This window comes from Drosophila suzukii, chromosome 2R (assembly GCF_043229965.1).
Source record: "Drosophila suzukii chromosome 2R, CBGP_Dsuzu_IsoJpt1.0, whole genome shotgun sequence".
NCBI classification, from domain to species: domain Eukaryota; kingdom Metazoa; phylum Arthropoda; class Insecta; order Diptera; family Drosophilidae; genus Drosophila; species Drosophila suzukii.
In genome coordinates, this window is record NC_092081.1 from 8,857,897 (window position 1) to 8,873,575 (window position 15,679).

General features: G+C 41.9%; 3 protein-coding genes across 3 annotated transcripts in view; all 3 read right to left on the reverse strand.

The window, feature by feature from the left end:
* Positions 1–2,776: 2,776 nt before the first annotated feature.
* Positions 2,777–4,086, reverse strand: LOC108008999 (uncharacterized). Its single transcript, XM_070995111.1, has 2 exons — positions 3,967–4,086; positions 2,777–3,903 (listed from the first exon to the last, which is right to left on the reverse strand). Exons 1-2 carry the CDS (start codon positions 4,022–4,024, stop codon positions 2,777–2,779), a joined length of 1,185 nt encoding a protein of 394 aa, XP_070851212.1. The 5' UTR covers positions 4,025–4,086.
* A 451-nt stretch (positions 4,087–4,537) lies between these two features.
* Positions 4,538–5,951, reverse strand: LOC108008955 (actin-binding protein WASF2). Its single transcript, XM_017072865.4, has 2 exons — positions 5,741–5,951; positions 4,538–5,673 (listed from the first exon to the last, which is right to left on the reverse strand). The coding sequence occupies exons 1-2, from the start codon at positions 5,799–5,801 to the stop codon at positions 4,538–4,540; spliced, it is 1,197 nt and encodes a 398-aa protein (XP_016928354.4). The 5' UTR covers positions 5,802–5,951.
* Positions 5,952–6,413: 462 nt separating this feature from the next.
* Positions 6,414–15,679, reverse strand: part of dpr1 (defective proboscis extension response 1) — a 53,860-nt gene continuing 44,594 nt past the window's right edge. Inside the window, exons 5-8 of the mRNA XM_017074894.4 lie at positions 11,808–11,927; positions 11,631–11,727; positions 9,562–9,659; positions 6,414–8,489 (exon numbers count right to left, since the gene is read on the reverse strand). Coding sequence (XP_016930383.3) covers positions 8,164–8,489; positions 9,562–9,659; positions 11,631–11,727; positions 11,808–11,927 — 641 coding nt within the window. The 3' untranslated portion in view covers positions 6,414–8,163. The remainder of the gene's footprint in view (positions 8,490–9,561; positions 9,660–11,630; positions 11,728–11,807; positions 11,928–15,679) is intronic.

The window sequence follows — 15,679 nt, forward strand, 5'->3', positions numbered from 1 at the left end:
CTCCCCGCACCAGACCAGAAACCAGAAATTATTCAAGACCTAATTTATCTTCATCATTGCAATAAGCATTCAAGAGAATCAAGAGCTAAACACACTATCTTTTGATTTTAAGACCATCGAATGATTACTAATGAGCAATGTCTTCTTGGTGGTTTAATGGGATATTTGAAATTCTTAGTGGTTACGAACTAGGAAAGTGCAAAGTTACACGTGTAAAATCAATCTATACAAAACTATTTATACTTATAGAACATTTCATTCAAAAACTGTTTTGATATGTATACTTATTGTGTTTTTTACAATTGGTGTTTGTACAATTTGGGATAACCAACATTAAAATCACTCGACAAAGAACAAAAATAAGCCTAAGATTAAGAAAATTGTTCTTAAATTAAGAACGTTTGGTCATACAAATGAATCAAGATCGAATGTTCTTAAATCAAGACTGAAATTTTCAACTTAGTGTAAAGTTAAAAGTAAATTTTGGTCAGAAAATAATTACATATGTTTTTTTGGGTTATTCAACTTTAAATTTAGCTTTAAGACCCATCTAATCACTTAATTCCAACACTCAATTCTCCCTTTACCCACACTTTACTGCCTTTTTGAGGGCAGCAATTTTTGGGCAATTTCATTTTATTTTTTGTCTCCGGCGGAGCAACAGACTTGCAGTGCTCTTAGCAATTTGCTTACATTCAACTCAGCCATGTCCAAAATGGCAGCTACACGCTTTTTCCCAAAAACCCCACCGCCCCCGTGCCACATGTGTGTTGGCTGGTTGTGCGTGGAATGGTGTGCGGGTGTATACTTGATGTTGTTGGATAAACTATGTAGAGTCCTTGAAAAACATGCAGGCCATAGGAGCGGAATGCCGGCGGCTGCAAAAACAACGAGCGCAACAAATAGCAAAAATAGAAAGGAAAAGTTAACAGTTGACATAGTTTAGAGTTGCTTGGTCAGACGAGAAGGCTGAAAAGGGGGGTCTTCCAAGGGGGTTTCCAAGGGGGCTTCCAAAGGGGGTTCCCAAGGGGGTTTCCAAGGGGGGGTTACGGCTATGAGTTGAGTTCAACAGCCACAAGCGTAAGCCGTTGAATGCGAAGCGGAATGAATGTCTTAATCAGAGTGCTGGGGAGATTGGTGGCAAACTAAATGAATTTAATTGCCGCAGGATATGAAAGTAATTATTTTGCAGTGCATAGACACAACATGGCCGAAATGGGTGGGCGTGGGCGGCAGAGTGGGCGTGGCAGGATGGCAGGATGGCAGGCGCAGCTAAAAACGCAATGAGGCCAAAGGCGACTTTCGCTGCCTCCCTTTCACTCTTTCACAGCTGCCATCGATGCACTTGCACTTAACTGCAAGCGGGCGTTCAAATTGCCACGCCCACTCCCCCGCCCACGCCCACAACGGCTGTCACGCCCACATGCGATGCACCACTGCCAATTGCCCCGCGGTTATTTTGAGTTGTTCTTTAATTTATTCTCTTTTATGCCTGTGCGTTAGTTGTCCTTCGCCAGCGCATGACTGTGTGTCAGTATGCGAGTATCAGTTTGTACACTGAAAAAAAAAGTGGGTCTTCACAATTAATTAATAGAAAATAATAAAAAAAAATGAGTTTTTTTAGGAGACCTTTGTTGTTTTGAGCAAATTTCTCCAACTGCTTAAAATTATTATAGGTTATCAAATAAGTCAATAATGAAGTTTTAAGCCGAATTGAGTGCTTTATATTTTGTGGGAGTTTTGTAAAAGTTACACATGTCTTAAAAATCAATTTTATTTTGCATTTGATTTTTTGTGAATTTAAAAATATTAGTTTGTTTTTTCAGGAAAGATTTATTAATCTTGGAAATATAAAATAAATTATAAATTATTATATTTTATTCTTTGAAGAATGAAAGGAAATCAAGAGATCTTGCATAACAAAAATGACCAAAGTTTTCTTTTAATTGTACATAATTACTACACAAATTATTATTTTCTGGATGATATACTATCATTATTTTCCATGATTTTTTCCCCCAGTGCAGGTGCAGCAAAGAGGCAGCCGGAGCTCTACAAAAGGCAACGATGTGTTACACTTTCAATTGTCGCTGTCCCCCAATACTCCTCCGAGCGAACTAGTGTGTGTGGCTGGGGAAAGTGTAATGCTGCTTGTTTACATGGTGCCACTGTTGTGCTGCCTAGATCAACGTTTCTTTCTGGCATTGTTAGTGGCAGGACCTTGTAACACTTTTGATCAAACACGCACACGAACAAACACACAGCCACCGGTGTAGGCCATATCTCGCAAACATGCAACAAATGAGCGATTCTGCCACTCAATTGCAAGTCCAATTATGAAGGCACATGCGTCTGCGATTGATGGCTCTCTGAATCGCCCCCCTATCAGCTATGAGTTCAAAAGCAGGGGGGCAGGGTTAAAATACATGTGCATTAATGGTTCCAATTAAATCGTCCTTTTACCCATCAAAGTTCCCAACGTTTTGGAATTCGATAAACAAAATTAGCAGAACATAGTAAAATAAAACTGCTAAGTTACTATAATACATAAAACATGTAGCACTCTAATCTACAATAAATATAAAATCACTCAAATATTAGAAATTAGTAGAAAATAGTATAGTAGAATGTGCATTCCTCATAAAAGCATCCCAAACATAATTATTGTAAGATCTAAGACTGAAACCCCCATATGATATTCTTAACACGATCCTTTTTGTAAATAATAATTTAGTTTTATTTATTCAAAAGTCGATTTGTCTAATGGAGAATTTCTCTAATGTTCCTGCTCGAATTGGGGCGATCGTACGTAGACTGGAGCAGGATGGGTCAGTCCATAGTTGCGGACCACCTTGGGATAGGTGTTCGCATACTCCTGCGTGGGATAGCTGGCTGGCTGGTAGGCGGAGGTCTCCTGACTGACCTTCGAGTACTTTCCGATCCTCAGAGGGTATCCCCCGGGCAAATAGTACAATCCCTTGTAGGCTTCGATCAGACGACTCGCGTCCACCTCCTCGTCATCGAACGATCGCTTGTCTCCGCTGGAATGGTGGTGCTTTGGTGGTGGTGGTGGAGGAGGTGGTGGGTAGGGGAAGGGAGGATAGTAGGGTGGGTAGCCGTAGTAGGGTGGATAGTACGGGGGAGGGGGAGGGTAGTAAGGTGATGGCTTGGATCCGTGTCCGTGTCCATGTCCACTACTACTTCCACTTCCACTTCCATGTCCGCCACTACTTCCACTTCCGCTTCCACTACCATGTCCGTGTCCATGACCGTGTTCGTGATCTGGTTTTGGCTTGGGCTTAGGTTTAGTGTATGTGTCAGTGCCATTAACAATCAGGATGCAGTTCACTGTGGTCACATCTTCGTCTTCATCGCTACCACTTCCATGACCACTTCCATGACCACTTCCATGACCACTTTCATGACCACCTTCATGACCACTTCCATGACCACTTTCATGACCACTTTCATGGCCACTGCCGTGTCCACCGCCATGACCACTGCCGCTGCCATGACCACTTCCACTTCCATGACCGCTTCCACTTCCATGACCGCTTCCACTTCCATGACCACTTCCACTGCTGGAGTCGCTGTTTGGCTCGAATTCGATGCTCACCACACGTCCCAAGCGCCTTTCGTCATCCTCATCATGATCGAGATCGTTGGTGGAGATCACGCACAGGGGACGTCCCTTTTTGGGCTGATCCTTGGAGCCGGAATTGAAGATAGCTGGAATAAAATTGCCAACGGCCAGGCCGGAAGCCAAGCCCTTGATGCCAGCAATGGAGCTGCTGAGCAGGCGGGCCTCGGAAACCTCCTCTTTGCCCTGGGTGAGCCGGAGGAGCTCGTTGTACTCCTGCCGGGTAACCTGGTGCAGACGCACCAACTGAGGACGATTAGTGCCTGTTTTGTGGATAAATCATTAAACTTCCTCTTCCATCAGGATCAGATAATAGAAAACCTTACCAGCCTGTACTGCCGCTGCGCAGAGCACGATCACCGCCAGAACTGGTAAGAACTTCATGGCGATTGCGAATAAGCTTCAATGGTTCGACTCCCTCGTTTATATATTTCGAAAGTCTTTCTCATCCGAACTTGACGAACCAAAATTCCTTTTCGGCATTGTCATTCAAATGGATCAACCCAAACTACTCATCTACAGTTATAGCTTTGCTCTAATCGACGCCAATCTACATAATTTACGCGTTGACCCAATTCTCTTTAATGTCCACCCTGCCCAAACTTGTTTAATTAATGATTTTATTGCAAAAACACGACTAGCTCGTCTAGTTTCGCAGATTGGATGATAATATTCTAATTTATGGTCTAGCTTGCAAAGGAGACCGATGGCGCAGAGAACATACTCATACTCTAGACTGCGGATCATTTGTAGACTCCCAAAAAACGGTTAGAAAATCGTATCCAAGAAATTCCTAGGATCTAACACCCATCATTTAAAGTAAGCCCTTGACTTATATCTTTCCAACCCAACCTTGATAAACATAACCTTTAAATTCAGTTTATATTTTCTTTATTCTTAGTTATTATACGTTTCTTGAAGGTACGAATGCTTTTGGGAGTAATAACGTTTCTTATAGCGATAGTCATCTTCTTCTTCGGATTCGTAGGAGTTTTCATCTGATTCCAGGTCGTCATCAGCCTCGGCTTTCTCATTATCCTTGATTGCATTTTCTTGGGCCAACAGGGCCTGAAGATCCAAGTAGGGATTTCCGTTAGATCCATAAATTGGCGGAGGATAGGGACCAATGGGCGGTTGAGGGTTATAGATGGGCTGCGGGTATGGTCCATAAGGTATCTGTCCATAAGGTAACTGTCCATAGGGTGAAGGTCCGATGGGAGGTTGAGGACCAAATGCCTGAGGGTTCGGATAAATCTGAGGAATGGGATAAGGCTGAGGAATGGGATAAGGCTGCGGGTTGGGATAAGACTGAGGAATGGGATAGGGAGTGTAGGGATAGCCTCCATAAGAAGGAGGAGGAGGAGGTGGATAGGCAGCTCCATACTGTGGCGGCACTGGTGGGTAAGCATACTGTCGGGATTTATCCGATTCTTCTTCCAAACTGTCTTTCTTTGGATAGGTGCTCTTGTTAACCTTTTTCTTTCTTAAAGGAGCTGGAGTGGTCTCCTCAACGGCGTCATTCTCCTCAGGCACTTTTCCAGGCTGGTTGTCAACAGGGGATTCCTCTTCAGGAGTGGATGTCTGGGGTTTATTCCAGTACTGGACGAAGTTTGGATGAGGATCCTGGGTTGGCAGCTCAAAGTCGCTGTCCTTCTTGAGCACCACTATGCAGTGGATTGTGGAATCCTCTTCTTCGGCCTCGTTTGCTGGTGCTGAGCTTCGAGCAGAGGTCACTTCTTCGTCCCTGCCTTCGCCCTCACGTGTCTTGATCACACACAAGGGTTCACTTTCAAAGTCCACCTTCTCGGCCTCATCAGCCTTTCTGACGGTGGTCAGACCCACAATCCGTAGAAGTGAGTTCCAACCGGAACTCAAGGACTCGCCTACAGTTGCGATGCCTCCGTTGATCAACCGAGCCTCCGATACAACATTCCTGCCATTGGTCAGCTGCAAAATCCGCTTGTACTGTGCCTCATTGATTTCATATACCCGCACAAGTTTCTCTGTTTTTAACCCTGATGATGGGGAAGGCGCTGAGGGTAATATGATATAAAGTGAGCTTTTGGATTGGCTAAAAGATTTCCCACAGAAAACACACACCTGCTTCTAGGCTAGCGAATAGAGCCAGAAATAGCAGCAGGGCTAGTGACAGCTGCAACATGTTCTTAGATCTGGACAACAACGGACTAAAATGCGTCCACTCGGCTCTGGTTTTATTTATACCTTTCGCCAGAATTAATGGCAGGGCGAATAGAAACGAACGGCTCGTTAGTCCCACCAGATTTGGAGATGAATTGCAATTAAGTAAATACTGGACGGCTCCCATCATCATATTTGACGACATCAAGCCAAAGATTTAATTTGAATATATTATACGGTCTCCAAGAAAAAATCACCGAGAGTCAATGAACGCATTACCAGCATTTCTAGTAAGATTGTGTCCAAACGGGTTTTTAAACTAAACCCCTGAATGAGCAATTTACGCTATCAGAAGTGATCTGGTTTATTTTTTAATATGAAAAAAAAAACAAAGCAATTATAATTTATTCTAAGCTAATGATTTTATGAGTTCTAAATGAGGGAACTCAGCTATCATAACAACTCAAGAGTATTATCACAAATGTTACGCTATTGTGGAAAGGATTTAAATTATCAGTGTTGATTTAATATAAAAACTAAGCAGTGAGTTATTATTAAATCACCAGTTTATAGAGGTCCAAAGAGGATAAATACCACTACTTACTAACCAGACCATAAAGAAACTCAAGAAGACTTTTTAAATTTTCTAAATTATAATTTTATTGAATCGATTTGGTTTCATTTCACAAAACTCTCGCCTGCAGTGTCCGTGTGTTTGAGTCGATTTTTAAACGATCCTATCTGTTTATGCAAATGTAGGGTACCTATGGATACGCACACATATAAATGATTTGAGAGTACCTGGTTTATATATGTATGAATATACTTTTAGCTGCAATGCTGTGACATACACTCGTACATAATGTATTTGCTAGGGTTTCGTTATTGTGTTTTTTTTTTGGTTTTTCAATTTTGAGCCGACTTTTATACTTGACACTCAACGGATTTTGCTTAGTAAATAGCCTGCTCTGATTAATGCTGTTTCCATTCACTCTATTTACAAGATGCGGGCTCTGGGTCCAAGGGTCCGTATTAAATTTAACTATCTTTTACTATTACTTGAAGTGTTTTATTTTTATTGTGTTTAGTATCTTTGGTTTTGCTGGTGAATTTTGCCAATTTTGCCTCAGTGTGCGGCTTACCAAGTAGGGCGGTTCGCAACTTTAGAATCGCAATTATCGGTTTTATCTGTTTATATCGTTTAAGAGTTAATTAAAATTACAATTTCGACTACTAATGAATTTATTTACAGTGCCTGCACATTCGCATTGCATTCGTATCAATTATATCGATAAGCACAATTATAAATTGCATTTATTTTTAAATATTCCCCTCTTTTGTTTTTGGTTTTTCTCTTTTTTTTTGCTTGTGTTTCTAGCCAAAACTAATTATGTACAATTAAACGAGCTTCGACCACAATTGGGTCAGACACAAACAGTTTATACCATAACTTCGAGTGCTGATGGATGAAATCCAGTAATCGCTCCTGTAGTTTATCCACTTATCGTCTATACATACATTCATAATCGTACTTAACGATAGCTGTTGCCTAAAACTGATAAATGTGCAATGCAACCGGCCGTACTCGAACGGAAAATCATCTTTTGTTCTTAATCAGGGCTTACTAATAGTTCGAAGTACTCTTGAATTAATTTCTCTCGAATGGCAATTATTTACAGCAAATTTCAACCCAACAACTTGATGCGATGGGCTACTGGAGTGCGAGTTCGTTGGCAGTTAGAGATTCCATAGAATTTGGGTATTGTGATTGCAAAGAACGGGGTTTCTGTTTGTGTTTCTGGGCTGTTGGGTATATTTATAGCTAGTAAGTCTTATTTCATAATGAAGGAGTGTGGCAGGTGTAACTATGGGTGTGCAATCGACTTTTGGTTGTAGAAAGAGATTATCAGATATCCAATGTAAGTTCTTAACCAATTCTTTATCAACGAATCTATAGTTATTATTGGGCAATCCAGTAAACTGATTATTTTCATGTGGCTTTTTGGGTCTTTCACAGATGATCAGTTGCTTTTTTTTTCGATAACAAATTTAAAAGAATGCATATAACACATATTATTATCTCTTATGTTGAGTTTATCCTGAAAACATTTAGCTAGATTATGATTTCCCACGAAAATGCATAGGTTTCCATCGGACCAGGACTTAGCATTCACTCTTAACACTGTTAAATACCTTTTAGCTTATAAGATAATATGTTTGCTTTTCCACTAAGTGCATTCATCTTAGAAGTTAGTAAGTACTTATGTTTGAACCCCCCATGCGATACATAGAAAACTTAAATCACCTTGAATATGTGTGTGTGTTGTGAGTGTTTTGTGTGTGTTTTTGCCTTTTTAGTGTTTCGCTGCGTGTTGATTATTCCTTCATCTCAGACTCCGAATTGCCGCTGGGCGTTCTCTCAACATGTTGCACGTTGCTGATGTAGATGTTGCTGCTGCTGCTGCAGTTGCTGCTGCTGCTGCTGTTGCTGCATTTACTCCTGTTTCACTGGTCGTTAGCGTTGCTCGCTTCGGGGGCCCAAGTCCCGCCGACTTTGCCACCGCTGCCGCAGCATGGATATATCTACACCCCGCCTCGTAAAAGTGCTGCAGGCAGCAGGACACAATGCTCAGCAGCATGCAGCAGATGCCGCAGTAGAAACTGTTGCTGTTGCTGCTCGAATTGTGTTGCATGGCCGCGGGATGTTCGCCTGTTGGAAAGCAAAAGCAAGCAGGCAATTAGGGATGGTAGAGTTTTTCCTATATATCGATAACTAGCGATCTTTGATCCTTGAGTTACTAATAGATTGGTTCATTACTTAAAAAAGATTGTGAAATAGTTGAGTCATCTAACAAAAACATTTAAAATATATCAAAAAATCTAATAAAGTGAACATTTTTAATAAATTAATATATTTTAAAGACGTAAAATGTGCATATATTTATTTTAACTAAACGATTTTTTTCAGTGTAGCTAAGCTTCTTTGGGAATTTTGTTTTAGTAAGAAATGAAAATTATTTGTAAGCACAAGCAAGAAAAATAAAGGCTTTACTTTTAATTGAGGGAAAAAGTTTTTTTATATATTTATATTCTAAGACAGTTGATAGACTCCACAACTCCGTGTAAGTCCCCGCAGGAAATGAACCAGAATGGAAAACAATTGAAAGGCAGAGCTCTTGGTTCATCGGTTAATTGGTTGGCACTCTAAAGCATTTTCCTGCTACCACTGATTGCCTTTGAGCCGGCTTTTCTCCGTCAGATAACATGGCCCTCGCTGGTTAGCATGCATGCATTTTCCGTTTGTGCCGTGGAAAAACATTGGCAGCACAACTTGCTATAGTTCTCAATGAGCTCTTGAGCACACAAGCTGCTGCCATAAATCTGACAAGCTCCTTCGAAAACCCCCAACCCCCCCAAGACCTTTCGAAGCCGACTTTGCACACATGGCCCGTGTTATTGGCCTGCAGCTTGGTTTCCAGCTGCAGCGGCAACTAGAAATAATTTCCGTGCTGCTGCACAAATACAAATATGCGGGGGCAGGCAGGCAGGATAAAAAAAAAGAAAAAAACCGGAAAAAAGCCAACAGCAATTTCTCGCCGAGTCTGCTGCAATGCAATTACTGCACGGCCACGCCCCGTTTTGCACTTGGCATTACAAATTGCGAATGTGCCGCTGCTAACAGGCAACTTCCACTTCCCGTCATAAACATGCAAAACTCTCTGACAGCACAAACACCAGGAAAGGTAAGCCCGCTGCCGCGCTGCAGTCCTCGCTTTACTTACCAATAATTACGTGCACATAGACGCTCGAGGTTTTTGCCACCGTCGGCACACAGGTGTAGTTGCCAGTATCGCCGGGCATGGCGCGCTTGATTTTTAATCTGTGCCGCGGAGTACCGGGAAGAGAAAGCACAGAGAAAGTGAATGGCAGTGGGGCAGAGTGGGGTAATGGGAGTGGAAACGGCTGTGGAAATGCATGGGGAACAAAGGTAAAAGGTAAACGGCAGAAGGCCACCGAATGCCGGGCCAAAAAGAAAAAAAACGTCAAGAAAATATACAAAACTTTTGCTACTTTATGCGATAGCATAATGTGTACCGAGTTTCCTACACCACTGACTCTAACTCGAAGTTACATTACACCGAGGGAAAATATTAGGCTTTTTAATTTAAATTTTAATAAATAAATTATAAACGATTTACATTTTTGATTGCAATATTTGATATATACATCAAATCCTTCTGAAATTTCAATCAGGAAAATTAATTTTAAATAGGTATACTGATAAGTCTTGTTAAAACCCTTACATTTTAATCCGTTGTTAGATTTTTAGTAAACTAAAATACCGAATTTTTTATGATCATTATTAGTATTTTTAGAAAATGTTTTAATATAAAAAATCGTTGTTATCTTTGCTATCTACAAAATTTCATTACCGATTTTCAGGGGACTTTGTTTTAATCATTTTTGATTTGAGATAATTAGTTTATTTCTTTTTAAATTATTATTATTAAGATTAAAGCATTAGTCTCGTACCCTAGAATATTATTTTCAGTGACTTTCCAGTAATATTTTCAAGAGCCCTGCCTAATCCCTGGGAAAAGCCACTCCCTTTTCATCTCTGTCAGCCGCACCTGCATTTTATGGTCGTCTGCGTCGTTAGTTAACAGCATAAATGGGCAATGATCACGTGGCGGCAGCTGAAACTGAGCAACTAACTACTGCAGAGTCGGTAGACTCCGAATCCAAATCCGGCAGTGACTAAGCTCTGACTTTGACTAAGGCAAATTAAAAGTCACACACGGCTAACTCGGGCAAACTGTGCAGTGATGGAGCGAAAGAATGGTGCATTAGGGCCTAAAGATACCCTACCTGGCTTTATTGGGACATCAACGACCCTAATGTCTTTTGTCAATGGTAGGAAAAAAACTTCGGTTTCCTGTGAAGTCGCAGTTACAGTGTTACCTTTCATTTGATTAATATTTTCGGAAAGCATTTTTTTACGACTTTATGTATAGGAGCCTTGTTTCTATAATCAATTGTTTAGTTTACTCTTGTAGCAACATTATCTCTGGGTTTTATACTAAATAAAAAATTTACCTTTATAAAAAAATATTTTAACATGGCTGATTGGTAAAAGTTATAATATGACTTAGCAAACTTTTCCAAATGTATCTTCAGCTTCACTAACATTTTAATCAAGTTATTTTTGTGGTTTTTTGTTCAATTTTTCCGAAAGAGTTATTATCTTTTATTATCCTCATTTCGTTAGCGAATTAAGCAAAAAGGAATGAATTTACCACAACAAAAAACTATAGAAGTGTTCTTGGCTGCTTTTCTCTCTTTCCTTTTTGTATATTCCTAGAACAAAATGTTCTGGCTAACCACAGAATAAAGTTGCCAAACAAAACCCAAACAAAATATTTAATTAATAATAATATTAAATATTTTGTCGAATTTAAAACTTATCCTGAGGTAATACACTATTCCCTGTGGGAGAGTAGCTGCCTGGATATATCCCCGCCTAGTCCACCCCTCGATCCTGTCCAGAGCTCGACCGGCAGAGGGTCCTCTAGCCTGGCCTCGTCCTTCGCTTTGGCCTTAAAATGTCATTCAAAGTCGTGGTCCGTGTTTCCCCAGTCGGCCGGTGAGGATGTGGCTGCAAAACTGCAGCCTAGAGGAACCCGGTGCCCTCCTTAAACACCCCCCCTACCTACTGCGAATGCTCCTGGCACCTGGCACCTGGCCTTAATTAAGTGAGGCGGTATTTTAATGCGAAATAACTGAAATGCTCGGCACACATTTGCACGTTTGGCAGGCGGAATGGCGAGTGCGAGTGCGAGTCGTTACATACCTCGAAGTCAGCCCGTCAGTCCAATCATCCTCGACGCGAATCCGGGCCATGGAGCTGTCGATTTCGTTTTCGCCCTTGCCATCGAGCATTTCGCTGCCTGGAATGCCGAGAGTAGCAAATTGAATTGCGTAAATGAGGTGCAGGTGCTGTAGGCCAAAGTTCATTACGCATACGCACCTTTGTACCAGAATATGTTGCCCAGCTCGTGGGGTCCCTGCATAATTTTACACGTTAGGTTGATGTCGCTGCCCGTTTTCACCATCAGATCGCTGGGCCCGAAGATTTCCGCTTTGAGTTCTGCAACAAAAAAGGACCAAAAATTCAAAATATATTAAATGAGAAGAAGGAAAAAAGTCACTTAAGTCGACAGTACACAATGGCAAGTATTTTCCCTCTCTCTGCCTAACAATGATAATAATAATAATGTTAATGATAACGTCCAAGTGCACGTTTGTCTGCCAGTGGAACCAGTATGGGTACCCAGATCCGAGGCTGGGCCCTACTTTATTACACGGACGCGTGTCTCTATTATGCTGGCGATAAGCTTTTGTTATGCCATATAAAAGGCAGTCGGGCATCGTACTCCCCTTGCTACCTGCAGCTCCATAGCTGTTCTCCTCTCAGCGGAATTGTCAGAACGAACAAGCTGCAAAAAAAAAAGACAAAAGCCTGGCAGATTGGAAAGAATTTTCTGCTTTCCATTTGGGCCACAAAATCAAAATGTCAACCATTGAAGTGCCTTTTGTTGTTACAGCAGCGTCAATGATTTCAATTGAGAAAAATCATCGCGGGCAGCCACGAAATGCGATTTGTACTTAAAGCTTATGATGGCTGACAGTTGCCTTAATGGAAAATGTCCCGGCTCTCCAGCTTCAAAAACCATTTTTCCCCAAAGTGAAACTCTTCCATCGCTGCTCCACTTTCACTCTCGTAAACGGGTAAAGAGGAAAACTTTTCAGGTCCTAAACAACCGCAAAGCCCGTGGTATAAATTGCAGCCAAAGGAGGCGGATGAGGATTGCAACTGGAACATCTGTATATCGAGTTTGCAAACTCACACACTTTCCTTTGTGCGGCGATGTTGGTTGCCATTCAATCGTGTGGCAACAGACGAATGGAACGAATATTGAATGCCCCAGAAATTCAGGGCAAAAACGCGCTGATGACTTTTCCATAACCCCCGCTACCAAGGGAACTTTAAGTTGGCCTTTAAATCAGGCGCCCCAAAAATGTTAATCTTAATGAAATGCCAAGTGGAAAAAGTAATGTACACCGTGGAAACAAAGGTGGAAAAGAACCCCAAATGGAATTCGAACATGCTGGGGCGATTATCTGGCTGTTTTATAGACCCGCACACATATATCTAGTGAAAAAAGAGGCGAGAAAAGGGTGGAAAGCGGGAAAAGCACGTTGTTGTCGCTGATGGCCGTTGTTGTACCATGCCATACTACATATACTAAGCCTGGGAAAACAATTGTGGCAGCGAAAGCTAACCGTCTATGACTTCTGCCAACCTCGCAGTGCAAGGAGCCGTGGTGGCGAAAATTATTGCCTCCACGGCCCACAAACCTACATATATGTACTTGCAGCTGACAACGCGCCTGCGGTTCCCACGAATGGGTTTGCTTTTCCAAGGATTCTTGGTTGGGATGGATGATGAAGCCCCACCAGGTGCGAACCCGCATGACAGGCGCAATAAATGTGCACCAATTCTAGAGGATCTCCTGTGGAAAATTGCTTATTTAACTATAATTAGATTAAGTGGGCCTGACAATTGGCGAGCTGCATTTTGAATGAGGGTAGAGAAAATGGGACCAAGTCGGTGGGCTATTTGAAGTTTTCATTAGACCTGGCCGCAGTTGACCCAGGCTGAAAAGTTGCAAAGTCTACATCTGGCCACCTGCCAAAGTCAAAACACCCTCGTAGTCCTTTTCGCCCCCTGTCCTGGCAAACAAAGTCCTTTGGCCGAGTCCTGTTTACACACACACAGTCAGCCAGCTCAGACTGTGGAGAAATTTTGTGCAGCCGCAGCAGAAAGTGCCGAAACGAAAGGAGGGCCTGGGCTTGGGTTTGGGAAATGCATTTTCATTTTCATTTTTCTTGATTTCGCGCATAAAATGCGCATAAGCCTATATGGCCATAAACATTTGGGGCGATGAACTTTGCAGAGGGTTCGGGGCACAAAACATGGCATACTTTTTGGGGCCAGTGCATCGCAGGCTGCGGGACTCCGGATTCCAGAATCCTTATGCTCTGGGGCTGTAAAAATTTATTACCCTTCGCCTGTGTTGATGCATGTTTGCACACATGTAACAGCATCTCGGTATTTATTGCCCCGAAAAACAATATCAAACTGGGCCGTGCTGAAGGGCGCTTTAAGCCTACGAGCTACGACCCATAACCTATGACCTCTTTAAATTCCGGCCGACAATTAATCGGACTGCGTCCACAGTGCAATTGCTTGGAATTAATTGTCAAATCAAATAAGCAAATTCAATTTGTAAAAGTCAACCGCATTGCCAGCACAATTGATGAAGTAGTCCTCGCCCTCCAACTCATTTTCCTGTCAGAATCCTAGTTCCCATCCCCAAAAAGGGCCGAAATGAAATGCCAAAACATCATCATTGCCCGAATCCCGAGTTGCGGCCTCTTTTTCAGTAGTCTCCATTGTTGTGATTATTATTATTATTAATAATTCGACATTGCTGCAGAGACATTAATCATTTCCGCCTCCGCAGCAGCTCCTTTTTATCCCATTTCCCGGCAATATCTTAGTAATTTATCATTGGGGCATTTTTTGGTCTAGGCATTCGGCGTAGAATGTAATTTGAGCAGCAAATGAACGAAAACATTTGATTGCCGGGCAAATTGTGCGGCTCAGCGGAGTCCTTCGCAGACCTTCCTGCCACCGCATCCTTGTAACTTATTTATAAAAATTCATTATCCCCTCGGTTGCAAACCCTCTATCTCATGGCCTCACCTGGCCATTTGTGTATTTGTTGTATATATTAAGGAAAGGTAAACTTTTGGCCACGTTTGCTCACAATTTGCATGCGAATTGGGTCAGGCACAAAAACAACTGCAGGAGCAATTTGCTACTGGCAAGACAATGAGAATCGCTTAACTTTTAAGCTGGCTCAAGTCTTCGCTTCTTGAGCATTCAGTGTGCATCATAATTGCCGGCATTTTCCTGGTTTTCATCTATTAACCTCAGGAAACAATTGCGAAGGCGAAAGCGATGGCGATGGCGAAGTCGAACTTCCAAATTGTGGCTCATAACGATTTCTTTGTTTTTGGCAAGGCCACGTTAATGGATTTTCGTGGCACACAATTATTTTTCCATTCAAGCTGCCAAAGAACACTCCCCCGACTTGAAACTAATTTAGTGGCGCTCGAGGCAAGGGGAAATAATAAAAGGCACTTCTCTAGAAAGTGTCCCAGTGGAAGTTATTATCGGTTAAGTCGTTCGAAGCTTGAGACTCAAAAGTTAGCGAATTTTCATGGTTTTTCCATTGAACGATTTGTTGAAGTTTAACTCAAGCTGAAAGTGATTAAAATTAAACACTGTGTTGCGGGGATTTTTCAACTGTATTAGCAGGATTCGGATATTTTCGGGGTTGCTTGATAACTTGATTAGACTTTATGTATACTTAAAGTCTTGTTTATAGCCCTTGGTCACATAAAGCTAAGATTTATCTTCCCCTATGGTAGTTTCGACACTTACTACTGAGTACTTCAAATGTGATTTTTACAGAACTCACTGAATGGGATGAAGGTCCTGCAGCCAGAAGCTATTTATTGCTCTTGACTTGCTTATGCTTGAGATTATTATTTTCGCTTGATTGCATGCAATTTGCCGGCTGCTAATGTCAACAGCACCTTGCTGCTAAAGTGTTGGTTTATGGAGCCCGAAATGAGCCATCTACTTGGCATCCCCATCTTGTCAACTACGCATTCAAATTGCCTTCAATTCCAGCTCCTTGTAGATCCTTTTCCTGGCTGCAGCTCTTCCGCTGGTTGTGCAATTTGTTTTTCACTCCAACTTTTTTT